Source organism: Ambystoma mexicanum, chromosome 3p, assembly GCF_040938575.1.
Source record: "Ambystoma mexicanum isolate Mex_15411 chromosome 3p, UKY_AmexF1_1, whole genome shotgun sequence".
NCBI lineage: Eukaryota > Metazoa > Chordata > Amphibia > Caudata > Ambystomatidae > Ambystoma > Ambystoma mexicanum.
In genome coordinates this window covers 689,288,889-689,307,355 of record NC_090925.1, presented here as the reverse complement: position 1 = coordinate 689,307,355, position 18,467 = coordinate 689,288,889, and the positions used below count along the sequence as shown (strand labels likewise).

The following is an 18,467-nucleotide window of genomic DNA, read 5'->3' as shown; positions in this document are numbered from 1 at the left end:
AAAAGAAAAATATAGGGATCCAGACTAAAGTGGCAAAAAGGTATAAGTATCTGGCCTAAAACTAAAGAAAAATATAGGAATCCAGACTAAAGTGGCAACAAAGTAAAAGGATCTGGCCTAAAACAAATGAAAAATATAGGGATCCAGACTAAAGTGGCAAAAAGGTAAAAGGATCTGGCCTAAAACAAAATAAAAATATAGGGATCCAGACTAAAGTGGCAAAAAGGTAAAAGGGTCTGGCCTAAAACAAAAGAAAAATATAGGGATCCAGACTAAAGTGGCAAAAAGGTAAAAGGATCTGGCCTAAAACAAAAGAAAAATATAGGGATCCAGAATGAAGTCAAACGAAAATTAAAGGCACCCAGACTGAGCTGGAAAGAGAAGTAATGGCATCCAGACTAAAATGGAAAGAAAAGTAAAGGGAGCCAGACTAAAATAAAGGGACCAAAACTAAAATGAAAGAAGTAAAGGGATCCAGACTAAATGAAAAGTATAAGGCACCCAGACATAAAATGGTGGAAAAGGCGTATAGCGGTATAGACCAGAATAAGATGGAGGAACGGATGAATGGATGTCAGAAACCAGCAATTTCACTGCTCCAAATGTTAATACAATAGTTAATGCAAACCATACTACCACCGACCCCCTTTAGGGTTTCCCAGCACTGAAGCTTGTCCTGGAAGGATGCTGCACACATGCCTGGGGTAACCAGACCATCTGTGAACTTTGAACCTACGAACTGTGCTCAAAGAGAACAAAAGACATGACCACTCAGACAGGACATTGCACGGTACATAATATTGAAACGAGACAGACAGAAAAAAATACACAATTTTCAAATATGTATAGATAGAGAGAGAATTTATTTACAGACTTTTCAGCCAGGAGGGCTGCTCCCCTTCCACACTGTATGCAGACTATATTTACATATATATATATACATAAGGCCAAGTTGTATGACTTGAATGCACTTGAATACAAAATAAAGTTTAAAAAAAACTCTTTACACAACACTTCAGTTTATTTAAATTTTTGAAAGTTTTTGCTCATTCCCTCGGCGGAAAAAATAAGTAAATCCAAGAAACACTTCAACACAGACGGAGAAGTTGCCGAGGGCTGGCCATTGCATATACAGCTGAAATAGTGCTGGCTGTCTGTCGCGATATGCCTCTACAGGACCACTGTCCTATTATAAAACTCTGTCGCAACACTCTGTCGGTTATCACATTGCCTCCACACCCCTCAATGCACCGATGCTCCACTCCAGACACTTACAATTGGCTGCGCCCTGGTGCCCCTGTGTGTGCCACCCTAGGCTCAACACCCATCTGAACTACTTCAGTCCCAGGGGCGGTGCGCTATGTATATAATATGACTGCCCACTTTTTTTAAGTGTGTTAAGATTACCTCCCCTCCTTAATTACGTATTTTATTAGACGACCATCCTTTATTATTAGGCCAGGAAGTCCGGGGAGAGGAGGTGGGGCTTCATTTCAGGAATGGTAAGAGCGCGAGCCAATCACATTTCTCCAAGGCTGAAATGTAAAATTAAGCACTGTATGGTGCAGTGAGAAAAAGTAATTATTAAGACAGTGGGAATGTGATCAGAGGGCTCTTCTACTTGGATAACACAGAACGTGAACTCTCCTCAGCAGGGGGCCCCTTGCGATGTCCCTGGGGCCATGACTGGATGGATGGCAGGCAGGGGAAACACTTGGCTCAACTAAAGATCGTTTGGGGTATTGGTTGCGCCATGTATGTACAATCAATCGCTCCGGTAGGATCTGCGCCAATCTACACGGAGTGGTCCTACCTACCCACCATGCCCATGCATCTCACTATTGTTCGCTTAGAACAGAGGTCTGCATGGTCTGGCTCTCCAAATGTTTTGGACTACAACTTCCATCAGACCTTGCCAGCATAGTCACTGGTGAGGAATCGTAGGAGTTGTAGCTCAAAACATCTGGATGGTTGCGGGCTGCAGACCCCCATCCTAGAAAATGTTTGTCGAAAGGTCCTCTTGTTTCCTGAGGAAAGGTTCAATGCTCACGAACAATCTAGGTGTTGGGGTGAATGTGGACTGTGTATGTGTCTGTCCAACTCCAACCCACTTTATCTGAATTCTCGGGTGGTTCCTTACTGCCCCAATCGCCGCTTAGGTCTAACGGTGCTTTTCTCTTAACTAGAAGTTAGGTCTGATGTTGCTTTGTTGACAAAACATCTAAGGACTTTTCTCTTTCACCATTTCCTCAATGCCTAGCTCATCGCTGTGCCGTCTCACCAGTCCTTCTCTCGACAGGCTCGTCCTTAAGCGCTCTAATGCCTATGCTATATAAGTGAAATTAGCATAACATTTGGGTGGGTATTCTCCTTCTATGGGCTGTTCAGGAAGTGATCAGAAATCAATAGTCGCTAGCAGATAGTAGGGATGGTGCTGGTCATGATTGTGTGGGTGCAGACTCTTGAGTGAACATGGATGAGAAACTGTCCTTTTCGCACCTGCCACTTCCGTCCGCTCCCGGTCTCCACAGTACCCCTCCTCTTTCTCCGCTCACCTCATTGCATGATGCCAACATGGATGCTGTATTACAGATGGACTGACTTCATTCATTAGGCCCCACCCCTCCAATGCCAGCATGTCCAGTACAAGGCGTCTGGTATTGGTGCAGTGCTAGTTTTGCTCTGGAAGTTGAGCCAATAGGATTCTCTTCTTGCTACAAGCCTCTCCACCATACACACCGGGAATGCATTCAGCTACCAGTTGGACATCTTCATGGCACACAGTCAGGGGTGGGTTGGCCTATAGGGAGCTCTGGAGATTTCCCGGTAGGCCTCTGCACCCCGGGCCCCTTTTGTTTGGTAACCTATTTGAGTTTCACATTATCTCATAGGAAAAGGGCTGGGCTTGCTGAAAATGTATAATATGGGGCCACTTTGAAAAATATTTCCATGGCCTCTTTTGGTTTCCAATCCACCGCTGCTCAGCACGTACTGTAGGGCTCGGTGACTGGTGCTTTTGGTTCTCCCTGCCTGTCACTGCACCGAAGAGCCTGTTAGAGCCTTGTGCCCCTAGTCCAGACTTCAAAGCACTTTATCCAGACACTTTCAGGGGCAGTGAAAGGCAAAATCTCCTGTCCCTTGCATTCTTGTTCTCGAGTCACTGGGTGGTGTGTGAACATGTTACTATGGCTAGCACTTAGATTTGTTTATATTGCGGATGAATAAAGAGAAACTATTTTTATGGAAATGTGGCTGTGTTGATTTGTGTTCTTGTTTCACGTTCATTGTGGTCCTCGGCAGCTCTGGAAACTAAGGAGCTACGCTCTGGTGGAGCAGAGAAACTTTAGAGACCAGGTTAGTGACCACAGTTATAAAACATGAATGGGCGAACTCGAGCTCTGGCCATGTGCCAGGAGAGCACGTCATATTGCACGCGTTGCACTGGTCTTTGAGTGACATGCATGTTGTGTGCCCCTGCAGCCTAGCCAATGGAAAGGAGGGGATGTGCTGACAGGCTAGTGCAGGGTTGTTCAAATCCAGGTCTTGAGGGCTGAAATCCTGATGGGTTTTCAGGACATCCCTTAATGTTCATGAGGACTCATTTTCATACATTTAGAATCATTGTATGCAAATTTATCTCATGATTATTAATGAGGGGCATTCTGATAAACCGACATGTTTCCGGCCCTCGGGGCCTGGAGGTGGACAACCCTGGGCTAGTGTCTCTGAAAGGCTAGTAGGGCTGAGATAGAGTTGTTCCCACTCCAGGCACTGCCAGGCACGTGACTTCCTCTTACCCTTGCCATTGTGACCATAAGCGCCAAATTGACCAAATGACTGGTTGTTGCCTAGGGTAAATTCTTCCTATGCTTGATGAAGTAATCTGAAGATTAAGAACGCTTGCAAATAACTGACCATGTTAGCCTAACTAAGGTATAATGCTGTTGGCGCTGTTGGAGGAACACTTATACGCTATTTCAGCTTACAAGCACTAGTGCCACACAGTAGCCATCCCTCAACTTCACCTGCAGCTCAAAGCGACTAAGACATGAATTCTGGGTATTCATATATATATACATCCAAGCAGAGTTTGTCTGTGTACAACAGGCTATGCTGTGTTGCATTTACCAGGCAGCGTGCAGACTACATTTTAATCTTCCTCCTGCTGATGACAGATATAAAGAGGCAGCAACAATGCCTCTGTGATTCTGGTTAATATGCACTTGAGACTGTCTCCCCGATGACGCGATGAGCACAGAAGAATATCAGTGTAGCTGTGGAGGTGAATTGTGCTGGGAACCAAAGTGCTCCCCTTCCATACAGTGGTGTGTGTGTGCGTGTGCGTGTGCGCGTGTGTGTGTGTGTATATATATATATATATATATATATATATATATATATATATATGTTAATTACATTTGTGAAGCGCTCAAGACCCAAAGTTATCACAGTGCTGGTACCAAAATACAAGAACATCGATCCCATGATCGGAGTTAAAAAGCCATTTTAAAACGTTTTCTGAAAGTCAGGTAGGAGGGCTCATCTGCTCATCTTTGATGAATGGTGGGAGGGAGTTCCATAGAGTGGGGCAGTGCCCACAAAGCTGGATCCTCCGGCTCGTTTTTTTTTTAACCCGGGGGTTAATAGGGAGAGGGAGAACAATGAGTGTAAAGCGCATGCAGCAGCATTTCAATGGAGGTAGGTGTTGAGGCAGGCAGGGGTGACCTTGTGTATGCAGAGGTGGGCGGCTCTGAGGGCATTGTTTTGAAGAAGTTGGAGTTTAGACACGTTCTTCACATAGGTACCTGTGAGAAGAGCGTTACAGCCATCCAGCTTGCTGCCTATGACGGCTCTGCCAAGTGTTAGGAAGTTTGTTGACAGGCATTTTCTGCCTTGGTTAATACGTTTTGTAACGTAGGCCGACGAGGAGGTTATAGAATGTATATGCGTTTGCATGTTAAGTTCAGCATCTAGGTAGACTCCAAGGGTTTTCACATGGCTCGAAACCAGGATAGCGTTGCCTTCAATGGTGATACAGGCGTAAGCAGGGTCAAGCTTCTTCGGGCTGTGAGCGGAGCCGACGATGAGTACCTCAGTTGTATCGTCGTTGAGGCCAAGATGATGATTTGCCATCCAATTCTGTGTGATGCCGTATACTTGATTAATCATGGTGGAGTCTTGGGAGTAATCGCCTGTGATGTTTAGGAGGATCTGGGTATCATCAGCGAAATTGGTATACGGGATGCCTTGATTATCTAAGTGATCGAATAGGGGCTTGGCATAGATGTTGTAGAGGTTGGGGAGATGCATACGCCTTGGGGAACACCAAAGAGAACAGGCAAGGGGTCAGCTTCCTCATTGTCGATGAAGACTCTAGATGAGCGGTCACTGAGGAAGGACTTTATCCAAATGGTTGCCTCTGGGGTGAAGTGAAACTTAGTTCTGAGCTGCTCACACAGGGTGTCGTGGTCAACAAGGTCGCACGTGGCTGAGAGATAGAGGAGGAGAAGGGCAATGTTGTCTGAGTCACAGATGTTGTCAAGTAGACTTTTGAGATCTTTGAAGGCTGTTTCTGTACTGTGACTTGGTCTAAAGCTGAATCGATGGGTGCTGAGAAGGTTGTGATATTCAAGGTAGGATTGGATTGACTGTAAACCGTGCAATCCAATATTTTGAGTAGGAAAGGGACTGTCATAATGGGGTTATAGTTGTCTCGGAGTGTAGGGTCAAGCAATGTTTTTTGGGGAAATGGCGTAACCTACACCTCTTTGATATTAGTAAGTACAATACCAGAGGCGAATGAGGAATGAATGAACTCAGCAATGGTGGGAGCGAGTGTTTCTGTGCCAAGTTTTATAACATGTGCTGGGCAGACATCCCCTGTACAGTTAGAGGGTTTGAGAGATTTGAGTTTTGTGGATGTCAGCTGAGGTGACTGGAGAGAATTGGAAGGGGGGTCATTGGTGGCATGGTGGTATGGGGGTGGAGGGAAAGTGGGGTATTGGAGATAAGTGCAGATTTTTTGGCAATGGTTTTGTCTCTCAGCTTGTGAATTTTGTCAGAAAGTGCTGACTGGATGGTGGTTCACGAGGCATTATTTTTGGTAAAGTGGGAGGTAGGAGGAGCAGGGGTCTCAAGTTCTTTGAGGATTTTGAAGAGCTCTTGCATTTGAGCTAACTTTGGTTATCCTGGTGTTATAGAAGCTGGATTTGGTGGCGACGAGTTTGATTTTATAGGCTTTCGCAGAGGTGGTGAAAGCATCTTTGTTGTCTGTGGATGTGTGTTTTCCCCAGAGGTGCTCAAGAGCCCGTTTGTGATTGCGAAGAGATAGGCGTTCCTTGGAAAACCAGTTATTGTGACATTGTGACTTTTTTGGGGTCATGGTTTTGTACAGGGCAAGCAAATCTAGTGGTTGAAGTAGAGTGGCATTGTAAGCCTCAACGTGGGACTGTGGGTCACCAGGGTTGGTGGTGAGAGCAGGTTCATGATAGTGGGGGCTAGTACTGCATAGGTGAGTTTGCATATGCTGCGTACTATGGTGCTTGCTAGGTTGGTGGTCTGGGTGGGAATGTGACTAAGCGGGATACTGAATGCGATCGGTGAGTGATCAGACCATGGTATAGGGTTGGTGGCAGTGACGGAAAGGTTGGTGATCAGGTTGACAATTCAGTCAAGGGTGCAGCCTTTAGTATGAGTGGGTGAGGTTCCCATTTGGCAGAGGTTCATGTCGGTAAAGGTGGTGCTGAGGGCGGCAGCTCTCCTGTCGTCAGGGTCGTTGAATCTGAGATTGAAGTCTCCTCATAGGATGAGTTTGGTTGTAGGTGTGATAAGTGGGGTTAATAGGAGAGGACGATCGGTATCGGGGGAGCTTAGATTATTGGGGTGTTGGTAGAGGAGAATGAGGTTGAAAGTGGTTTGCGGGTTGAGTGAGAGATTAGGAAGGAGCATCTCATAACCTTGCAGTGTAGGTGTGGAGAGTTCTCTGTTGGGCAGGTTGGATTTAAGGATGAGGGCTACTCCGCCTCCTGTTTGGCAGGTCTGTCAGATTTAAGGATGGAGTATCCGGACAGTATGGCTAAAGATAGGGCAGGCCCAGCAGCATTGTGAAGCCAGATTTCTGTGACCGATAGGATGTCTAGGCGTTTTTCTTTGATTAGGTCATGGGTGTTGATTGCGTGTGCACACAGCAAGCATGTGTTGATGAGGGCACAGAGAAGGCAAGAGTCACATATGGATGCTGGAGGGGAGACAGGGCTGGGGAGGGTGGCAGTGGGGGTGAAGGAGATGTGTTGAGTTTTAGAGGGCGTGGGTGGTGGTAAAGTGCAAAATGAAAGTCTGGAATTTTTGAGAGGACCTCAGAGGGGGAAAATGAGCAGGTGGGTAGGGAGTGCAACAAGGCTGGTTCGTGAGCATAACTGGGTGAGTCTTAGCTCTCCAAGGCAGGGCTTAGTGGGTGTGGGATTGGGGAGGGTGACATTGGGAGTTAGGTGTGGCATGACACTGTAAGGGTCACTGATGAAAGGAGGCAGGAAAGAGATGGGCTTGGGGAGAGCATGGTGTTTGGGATGATTGCTGAGGGTTTGGTGTGTACTTGTGAGGGCAAGTTCCAATGACCTGGAGGAAGGGAGAGAGCTGAGGATCGTGTAGGCAGAAGGCGGGTAGAAGGCGTGTGGGGGGAGAAATGGATGGGGTGCATAGAGGGGGAGGTGGCACCAGAGAGGTTAAAAGTAGGATGCATGCTGCCGCTCGCTGAAGAATCAGTATGCTTACCTGTTGTAGAAGGTAGAGTGCGAGACAAGGTGCAGATGTGAAGCGGGGCTGTCGAATGTGATGGATGAGGGAGACAATAGAGGTGCTTGAAGGGACAGGAACTGGTGGTTGTTGTTTCGGTGGCAAGTGGTTGCTCCCCAACTGTGGTGGGGGTTTGAACTGGAATAGGGAATAGTGGGTGCGTGCCTTTCACACTCAGACAAGTAACACAGGCGTTAATAGTGGGCCTTGGGATTGGTCCAGCTTCACATGCCGGTGTTGTGAATCTGAGGCCGAGTTGAGCCAGTGTTGGGCCCAATCAGAGGTGACATAGAGGGTCCAAACTCTCATGCTGGACTTCTGCATTCAGGGTCATGCAGCTCTCGGTCTGCTGAGTTTGGCGGCCATCTTACAATGGAGCGGCTGCTTCAGTGTGGTATGGGGAAGCCAAGCAGAGCTTCCTGAAACTGTGATGTCGGCGGACGGTGTTCGGTCTTTGCTATATATATAAAGCCTTTTGAGTTAAGTCACACCTGCCACAGTGCGCCGACTAGCCATCACTGAAAGTTAACCTCCAGTTCAGAGTCACATGAACACAAATTCAAGCCTTCAACTTCAGGAAAAGTATGTGTGTAAGATATGAGATGCCATGAACAGATTTGTGATATCTATCCAACTATCTCTCTATCTCTAAGACAGATGGCGAGCCAGATAGAGGGACAGATAGATAGATAAATAGATAGATGGATAGAATTCTCTCATCAAAAGCCATGGTTGCAGATGTCATTGCGCTTGTTTTAGCCATGCCTCAGTATTTTGCTGGAGCCAATTTTCAATTTCTATTTCAACACATGAATATAGATGCCTGGCTATCACATCACTCAAAAATAAACATATTCAGGGGAAACAATATTCAATTGCGTATCATTTTCTCTCAATATGTATTATTTGAGTGATATTGTACTCACTCATGAATAAACCCATGTAGCCAAATGTAAAATGGGTTTCATTAATAGAGCGGGAATTTAAATGAAGTGATTATGTCACGCGCAAATAGGTCTCCGTGAGAAATGGAGAGTAATTTAATGATTCTAATTATTGTTCCGATGCGATTGGAAGTCAGATTTGGGAAGATAGATTTAAAAATGAATTTAAATCGAGTTAGTGGTATTTTTAGGATGCAAGCGTGCCATCGCTGAGATGGGGGCGGTGAGACAATCAGTCTGAAATGAGTCAATATCCCAGGAATTTAGGGGAGTGGAAGGAGGTGTGAAATGTGGCGGAAGATCACTTTGAGGGTGGAAAAAATCAAATTATGGGTTAATTATTCATGTGCGCAGGAACGATTACAGGATCCAGGCGTACAACTGCAGGACATCTGGGCCGAGGCCTCAGAAGGCTGTGTGCCTGGGGCTTGACGTGTAACTGTCTCTGCCACCCCTCAATCCTATTTCAAATCCACCTGAATAACAAAAAACATGCCTGAAAAACCTCTTTAGCGGCAGGTTCAAGTGCGATCCATACCTTTTTTTTAAATACTTGATTCAATGACACATATGTGATTGAATAGAAGCTATCCAGGCGTCAGGATTGATTCACAGGTTTCAATCCTCTCTTGATGGTTTCAATGAGACAAACTTCAATCCAGCTCTACCAGCCTTTCATAGATGAGTTCAGGCAATTGTTGATGAGTGTTCCCTGCATTTCACACTAGTTCCAGCAGCTGGCTACTTTGTTCATCCATGCAAGAGCTGAGTGGTCGATCGCCAAGAGTTCAATCTGCTTAAGGCACAGCCTAACCAAAGGGGAAGGGGAACACACATTTTAAGGGGATCTTGGTGATACAAACCTAGGGCAGTGGTTTGTATTCTTCCCAGAATCATTTAAAGAAGGGTGTGTGATCCTTGCGTGCTTTTATATTGAAGAAATAAACGTAACTGAAGATAATGTCTCCAGAAAGCCAATGCTCTTCCAATCTAGATTTTGACAGACAGCACATCTCCACGAGCCAGCTACCAAATTCCCACACGAATATGGTTAGCCCCCAATCTCCCCATAAGAGTTTTAGCTAGTCACATAGCTCCTTGAAATGCATACAAGTGTCAGGGCTCACTTAGACTGATGCAGCTCCGCTAAAAACTCCCTGAAATGGATGCTGGTCTTGAGAATTAGTAATAGTGAGGCCTTAAGTCTACTTTGGTTAGGCTCCTCTACCAATGCATTCTGGTATTAAGGCATTATGTAAATGAGGGGAGGGTCTATTGATGTTAGGGTTTCATGAACACTTGAGATGGTGGGTCCGTGCTGAAGGACACAGACTCAAGGACCAATCAGTCTACAGATCGAAAGGATACTGGAAGGCGAGGGGGTGTGGGCCCACCCAATGAAGGAAGGGGTGCTTTCGTCCCTGTGCCTCTGATCCTCTGAGCACTCAGTCATTTCAGCCTAAAAAACATCACTGTGTTCATCTGTGGCCTTATTCATTGCAGGCTTGGACTGTGCAATTGGACAATGCCTGAAGGGCCAGCCCGTGATTTGCGTATGGGCCATTTTTTTAGGCTAGAATGGGCCACCTTTTTTCCGCTAGAGTGGGTCTGTATCATAGGTTACTTCACTAGTTTTAACCAATGTTACGAAGCAAATATGTTTTCAAAAATATTATTTGTAACACATTTTCATCAAGCCCCGCACCCTTGCTTAAGAAGTCCTACAGTAATGAATTGTAATGTGTAATTGTGGGCCACTTTTTCATTGGTGCCTGGACCGATTTTATGGCGCAGTCCGACATTGCTTCACAGCTCTTGTTTTAAGTGTGTGAGTGTGTGATTTTATGTCATATATCAATCCCTGTGCTCTGCCATTCTCACCTCCTGCAGTCACACCAAGTCCTTTCCTCCTCACCCATCGTTGGACTTGGCACCATTCGTTGAAAGGCATCTGGCGCTACCTCTCTAGCAGCCATGGTCCTGCCATGGTCCTGTCGTGGGAGCTATGGATGGAGCGAGTCTGGTTCCACAGCTGTATCCTCTCTTCTGCAGCATTGCTGCTTCTGCTATTGCTGGGAAGGGACCACTCCATGGCTGCTCATGCTTTTCCTCTCCTGTAACATTGCTACTCCATACCTCGACTGGAAAGGAGGGACCAGACCTGGTCACCGTCTTGTTCTTCCTGCCCCACTAATCCTACCTTCCTTTCTCATGTCTGTCGTGGAGGGTGTGGGGGGGGGCGGAGTATCAACCATCAAAAAGAGCTTCTTAATTGTCCTGAGAACTCCTTCCTTTCTCTGTTTCCCTGACATGGTTTGGTTGGGTACCAGTCCTGTGAAGCCCCTCCTCTTCCTCTCCATTATTCCTACCACTTCCTGTAAATACAGAGACTCTTATTTGTATTTGTATTTTGTTTATTTATATAGCACGCCTGGCTCAAAGGCATCTGGGCGCATTATTCCTCTGCCCTAGACTAGTGGGAAGGGCTGTTAGTTATTCAGAGCCGCGGGCTGCCTGCTCAACCAGGCTCCTTCCTATCTACCAGCAGCGGCATGGCTGTCGGTCTGGCACTGCCCGGGGGGGCCTTGCACCCTCCCATACGGGCATTTCCTCCCACTCTTTGGGCTGAAGCTGGCATTGCTACAAGGTACGGCCCTGCATTAAATGAACCACCCCTCCCTTATGTTGTATCAATGACGTTATGTGGGGAAGGGCGTGGATGGCATGCCTAGCTTGTGTTAGCCAAACTTTGGCTTGGTTTTTTGTCACAAGATGGTGGTTTTGGAAGTGTTTGTTTGCAGAGATGTCTGGATTTTATGCACCGAGCATTGCTATTTCCTTCCATTTCCTAGCATTGCTTTAACCCCTCAGGGGATGAAATAAGACACACCTGAGTGCTATTTGCTATGCCATCATTGTTCTCAAGTTAGGGGCCTCTAGACGTAAGTACCAGTGGAAATGATCAATCGCAACAGTGGCCTCTGTGCTCTAGGACGTCTCACGTGAACAGTGTCTCTGAACTCAGTGGGGTTGTTCTCTCCAACAGCCTGGTATGAACTCACCAGCAAAGGGTACACGAGTGGTGAACAGTGCCTGCAAACTCGCCAGCACATTCTCACACCAGCAGTGTCCATGGACTCACCAGGGCCACACTGAGGTCAAAATGAACCCACACTTTACCCTACTTTAAGCTCCTTACAGTGATCCAACACACGGGTCCTGTTCGTCACACCTAATCTCTCGCAATGGACAGAGCCTCGCCACCCTCACCCAGCAACACCAAACTCTACTCCATAGTGGGGCAGCTTTGTGGCCAATGGTGTCGGATTTATTGAGCGGTTTTCAGGGGCATGGGGGTAAAAGTGGCCATGGAAATGCCCAGGAATGTTCAGGGTGGTTCCGGGAAGGGGAAGATGTACAGTAGTTGAGCCGGATCCCTGCTGGCCTGTTCCCAGAAGAATCGAGATGTCACTTTCCCTCTCAGGCCAGGCCGCGCGCCTTATGATGACTTTGGAAATCACACTGTTGCGACTTGGATTTGTGAAGGAACTTTGCATTTCAAGCATGAGCGTTGGACATTGAGGGGTGGGGGTGGGCGGATGCTAGTTCGGGGGTCTCATTAAAACATAGGAAACAAGACCTACTTCTGTGCAGTGAGAGGACGGGAAGGGGAGAACACAAGGGGTGTGGGGAAGTAGAGCCAACATGTTGCCCACAGGTTCCCAGTTGGGCGTCAGACATGACATCGATGGCATGAAATAAAGCTGTTAAGTTTATCCAAAGATTTGTGTCCACGTGCTTGTACCAAGTGTCTCTCCACACTGGGTCCTTGCCCAGAATCTGAGTTGCTCCGTGTACACCACTGTGTGCACTGTCACGTGCTCCACCAACACTCCCACATTCCTGGTTCTTTTGGGTTCTGAAAAGTACATCCCAGCAGCATCTGACAGTCCTCCGAAGCTCCCCTATCTACTCATCCTGGAGCTACCACCTTCAGGACCATATCTTACCATCAGCTCTTTTGAGCAAGATATTTCCCTGCTTCGAGCCGCACATCTGGCCCTACCAAGCCAGCGGCGGCTGGTGGGGTGGTCACTGAGGCGGATTCTCCGGGCACGTCGAGCCCACACTGGGAACCAACTCATACCTAGAAGTACTGCGTCACTATTTACTTCACATGTCCACTCCCCACCTCCCAGAAGATGAGCTGGTGCGAGAGGTAGGTGGTGTCTGCTGGGTTCCTACCCCATCAAGGCCTTTGTGCCAGCTCCAGGGGCCGCTTGACTCATGAGTTCGGCTCATCGGCTCAGCTTGTAGTCCATGGCCGCTTTCAGCACTCGGCCTCTGACACCATGAAGAGAACAGGCTCCTGCTTGCCGATGTCTGCGACGGCATTAGCTAACTGGTTGAGGTTCCCGTTGGGGAAGTGCCGGGCCTCCCAAAGGTTCAAGATCATGGCTGTTGGGCTTGGTTTTGAGGCAAAAAAACTCAAATGGCTGTCAGAAAAAGAGAAATGGACATAGTCAGCAAAGGTCACGCAAAACCTGGACAAAACATCATGTTCCACATGGTCACTCAGGAAGGACTAATAGGAAAAGTTACTTACCTGCAAGATTAGTTCTCCAGTGTAGGTTCCCTTCTCAGATTTACAAAATTCAAAACCTTGAGAATAATACCCTGCCTGCAGAGGACCTTGAAACACGCTTATGTCCTCTTGAGGATTTCAAGTTCTACTGTGATGAAAAACTCATACAGCTCGAATGAGTTAACACAAGTAATTTGGTGATCTTCTGTAAAATGTTTACTAATGTTCAAATATTTGGAAGGTTGGCTTGGGTGTGCACCTGACAATTATATCCACCCAGGTGATGTACTCGTAAAGAAAGATTTCTTTCTCCAACACAATCTTCTCAGATTGACAGCCATTCCATTAGAACCACATCCTAAGCCGTTGAAAAAGTGGGGAAATTCTGAGGCATCCTCTATTTGTCAAAATACTTTTTGCCGGCATTCTGCTGCCATCTGAGAACAGTAATGAGCACCAGAATGTAAGCAATGAGTGCAGGACATTAGGGACTTATTATGATTCCGAAGGCTGATCCTCGGGGGAAAAGCCCCACCAGTACTGTGACCAATCGCTCGGGCCCATTTTCTGAATTCTTATCAGCTTCTGTGCAATGTAGAGACAGAGTATCTGCACCCAGGGAAGGGCGCTCAACCAATCAGGTGGCTGGAAACACGGGCAAGAACACAGTGTACCGGCCGCATTTCTCCAGCCACCTGAGGCCCATCCCCAGGTGCTGCCATGAGGCAACAGCAAACCTACCTTGTTGCCTCCCCACACCCTCATCTCCCCCCCCCCCAAGACATCAGCACTTTGCGCAGGCCTTCCTGTGCTCGGGCTGCGGGCCGTTACAGGCCATGTACTCCCCCGTCACACGGGTGATTGTGATTCACAGCATGATGTGGTGAAAGGCGCTGAAAGAATTGTTCGCATCCTCTGGAATTGGAAGGAGGCGGACTGATGGATGTCCATGCGACTGCCTCATTGTATAAAACCGCCCCCTGCTGGATATGGAGTGACGCTGTGAACCCTGAACGAATGAGCTCCGACTGACTAGTGGAAGAACAGGCTAACGTTTTTTTTAAATAGAATTGTACACAGTCCAAAATCAACCTGGAAAAGGTTTACCGACATGCAACTTGCCGATAACTCAGGGGCAACGTGCTCGGCTTGGAAGCAGGATGATGCAGAGCAGCACAGGTTCGATCCCGGTCCGCGCTTAGAAACCTCTGGGTATTAAGCGTGTTATAAATAACCAATTACAATCACATAAAAGTCACCACGCCATTGTTGGTGCTAATTAACTTTCATGGGTGTACAACACCCATTTGGTCAACGGAGGGTTAGGAACATACCAAAGGGAGATTACGAGTTGGATCGACCCGATTAAAAAATAAAATCAGCTTTTGAAGAAACAATTGGGTGTTGAGTATCGACCGGAAAACCAAGCATTATAACAGCTCAGTTTGCTGATGTTATAAATATAATATGTTATACATATTAATTAATTAAGCTTTTATAACACACTTACATACTGGAGACCAGTGTCTAAGCGCAGGACTGGGATTCAAATCTGTGTTGCTCTACTTTGTCTTGCTTCCAAGATATGATATGATAGGTTATTTATAATGCACTTAATACCCAGAGGTTTCTAAGCGCAGAACCCGGGGATCGAAGCTGTGGTGCTCCGTCTTGCTTCCAAGACGAGTACGTTGCCTCTAAGCTATCCTCCCGAGGCAAATGTGTTGCCCCGGTTATACATTAAATGATACATTCGTTCTCATTCACGGAAGGGTTAAAAAAGGAGGACGCATCCATGCTCTGAATTATTGACAGATCAAGGATCTCTGTGACTTCTCCGCAGTCAGCACTGGATTACCATGTGCTTGACGATGGTTTTACATATGGTCTATGTTTAGTGGCCATGGTGTTACGCTTCCAAACCGGCCTGGACCATCTCACTGGAGCTGGACTCAGAGGTGCTCAACAAAAGATGAAACACCAATCCGGTGGCAATAGTCCTCACCCCATCATGCCTGGCTGCTGGGGAAACAGCCTCTCCTCGACTACCGACTGGATGCCATTTCCAGACCTGCACAATGTGGCCTTCCCTTTAAATATGTATCTAGGTACAGTACTGATGATAAATATGACCAATCAGAAATACTTTTCTTGGGGGACCTCGAACTATGAGCAAAGAACCACCTGACATAGCTGATACTGTGGGCCCGATTTATGGAATTTCTTTTGCACTTCTGAAAAGTGACATTGCACTGCCGACGAAAACCATGATTCATGGAACTGTGCAAAGTGTATTTTTTCAGTGCAAAGTCATTTTGTACTGCAAAAATGACCACTCTCACTGACTTTGCACTGCAAAAATACACTTTGCACTGTTCCATGAATCAGGGTTTGTGTCGGCTGTGCAAAGTCGCTTTTCAGCAGTGCATAAATTCCATGAATCAGGCCCTGTATGTCTAATTAAGCACCCGGAGCCACTGCAATATACACAGCATATACTGACGTTCTGTAATATAACAGATAGATCATTCCCTCAGTCGGGCTTTGCAACTACAAATGGATGCGACAGGACGCCCCTCCCACCTCCCACCTGGGCTTGAAGAGACTGATAGCATTTTGCTCACCCTCAGGGCGAAGTGAGGGTGACCTAGGATTGCTCTGGGACACATGCAGCACCACAGTGCAATGCCCCCTTGCAGAGCAGAATAGATTCTATTAAATCTGGAAGCCAAGAACCCGAGCACATGCCGGAACGATGTGGACGGCAACCCTCTACATTGCAATGGTTAAGCTAACTCCCAGGCCATTAGCGAATAAACCATGTCTTGGTGGCGGGAATCTGGACAAATTTACGTGTTCCATGATAAGTGGTAAGTGCCACTTTTCCCGTTCCTATGTTGACGCTTGGTTCCGTTCGACTCCTACTGTTTCTGTGTGGTGTTTGTTTGTTTGTTTGTTGAATTTCTAATGCGCACCAGACCCAGAGGTAACAGGGCACAGCAAAGGAGATGCAAGGCTCAAATGGTTACATAGTGACAAACATTATAAATTGACAAGTGAAATACAAAATAGGTAGGGCTCAGAATATACAGGTAGTAGATTTCAAAGAAAAGTTATTCTTGTTGTTGCTTTTCTGTCACCGTTCTCGTGTCGCCCTTCTGTCATTATGAATCGCACGCGTCTCTCACCCAGTAGCCCGTCCCCGGCTCAGTCCCATCACTCCTTCCTTTCCTTTGGTTCGTTCCTTTCTTAGGTTATACCCTAATAATGAGTCCTCTATTCGTTCTTCTGCACTTTCATGTGTCTTTGATTCCTTGTATCCTCCCACTATTCATCCCTTAGCGTCGACCCACTCCGCCATGGCTTTCGCCTATGCTGAAGGGAGTCAACTAATCCCTGCGTAAGGCAGAGTGAGGCTCGGAGAACCCCTACGCCTCTATCTTCTCCTCACTAAGCACCTGCACTGTGGCAACCTCTAAAGTCTCCTCCTTCCTCGGGCTGGCTGCCATGTTGCCAGTCTCCTCAACCTCCTGATCAGATTCTGCCTCCCTTTCCACTATCTCACCCTCTGACTTTCCATCTTTCTTCAGGTTTGTAATAGATATGATTCATGCCTTTCTATTCGATCTTACTCCTGCTCACCATCTTGAACTTACCACTTCTTCTTTCTTCTTGTTTGCTGCTCTTTCCAAACTTAAGCCCTTTGGTTGGTCATGTTCCCTGACTGCTCCAGCGGTTTCGGTACCGTCATCCCTGTTCCACCTGCCTGCTCTTGCTACCCTCCATAGAGGGCTGCACTTTTCAACCTTTCCATCTGTACAGACCGGGGCTCATTCAAGCATGTGAAAAGCCCTTGACCCTTCAAGTCATGCAACTTGTTGCTGCACTTCTCTCCATCCTCTCTCTGCAAGTTCTTAAGCATGTCTCTTACAGCCACTTGGATTTAATTTCTCCCCTCCTTTCTTGAATCTTGTTTTTTCTCTGTCCACTCAACTGAATATGCTCTGCCAATTTTGTTAGGATGGCAAACCAATTTCGCGCGTTCTCTCATCTCATTCTTCTTCACCAATCTGCAGTTTTTGAAACTTTCAGCTTCTAGTATTTCCTCAATATTTACTCTCTAGGCATTTAGGGTTCCCCACAGTTCTAATTTAAGTCCATTCTCTCAGAAAAAACCCTAGTCTGTCTCCTGTGATGGTCGATCGTGCTTACCCCTTTCAACTTCAAAACTGGGTTCCTCAGGGTTCCAACATAAGATGTTTTCTATTTTCCATCTCTATCATCTCATCATTTGGACTATCCTTCAGTTTCCGCGTAGGCAACTCCCATACCTTTGTCTATTTCACCTAATTTCCATTCAACTACTAACCACTAGGTCTGGCCGTTCATCTGTAATTCAACACTCGGTGTCTTCTCCGTCAGTATCATTCTAAAAAGACCCACATTACCTTAGTCCCTGCTGCTTCTTCTCTGTATGCTTGCCTTTACCTGACGTTATCTGTTTTCTAGCAACACCCATTCTCTTTCCTCCATTTCCTGCCACACTGGGGATATTTTTGATTCTTCACTCTCTCTTTCTGTCCACATTTCTTGTCTTAAAGATTTGCAGATAAAAGAAACATCATATAATCTTTGTAAAGTATGTCCCTTTCTGACCTTTCTGACAACCATAAGTCTCACCCTTACGCCTTGATGTCTTTGTTGTGGATTATGCTCACGCCTTTACCACCTTTTCAAACCCGACTACGCCTCTCCTCTTTAAACTTCCTTTAAACATCTCTTTTGTTCTTTTCTTTTTCTACTAGGATTACATTTCTCCTCTCATCTTTAGTTTGATTTCTTTTGCATTGTTTCTACTTGTGTACATGGTCTTATTTCCCTTTTTTCCCCTTTGGCCAATGTCTGCATTCCCCACAGCCTCCACCTAGCAACTCAAGCAAGGTTGGATGCCCACCTTACACTCTGCTCCTTGCACTGTTGCTCGCTTCTATTCCTTCCCTCTGATTCCTCCATAGCTTGAAATGTTCGGCCCTTTAATCTTATCTCACCCACCTTAAGGATGATCTACTTTCCTCCGAGTGTCCCCTTCGTTTCTCTCAGTTATCATTTATTTCCCTGTGTAGCGCTTTTGTCACTCTGTTCAGCAG

General features: G+C 46.5%; 1 protein-coding gene across 2 annotated transcripts in view; it reads right to left on the bottom strand.

The window, feature by feature from the left end:
• Positions 1–844: 844 nt before the first annotated feature.
• UNC5A (unc-5 netrin receptor A) overlaps positions 845–18,467 on the bottom strand; it is a 1,152,281-nt gene continuing 1,134,658 nt past the window's right edge. For both annotated transcript variants that reach the window (XM_069651483.1, XM_069651482.1), the window contains one exon: positions 845–13,231. In XM_069651483.1, coding sequence (XP_069507584.1) covers positions 13,066–13,231 — 166 coding nt within the window. In that variant the 3' untranslated portion in view covers positions 845–13,065. The remainder of the gene's footprint in view (positions 13,232–18,467) is intronic.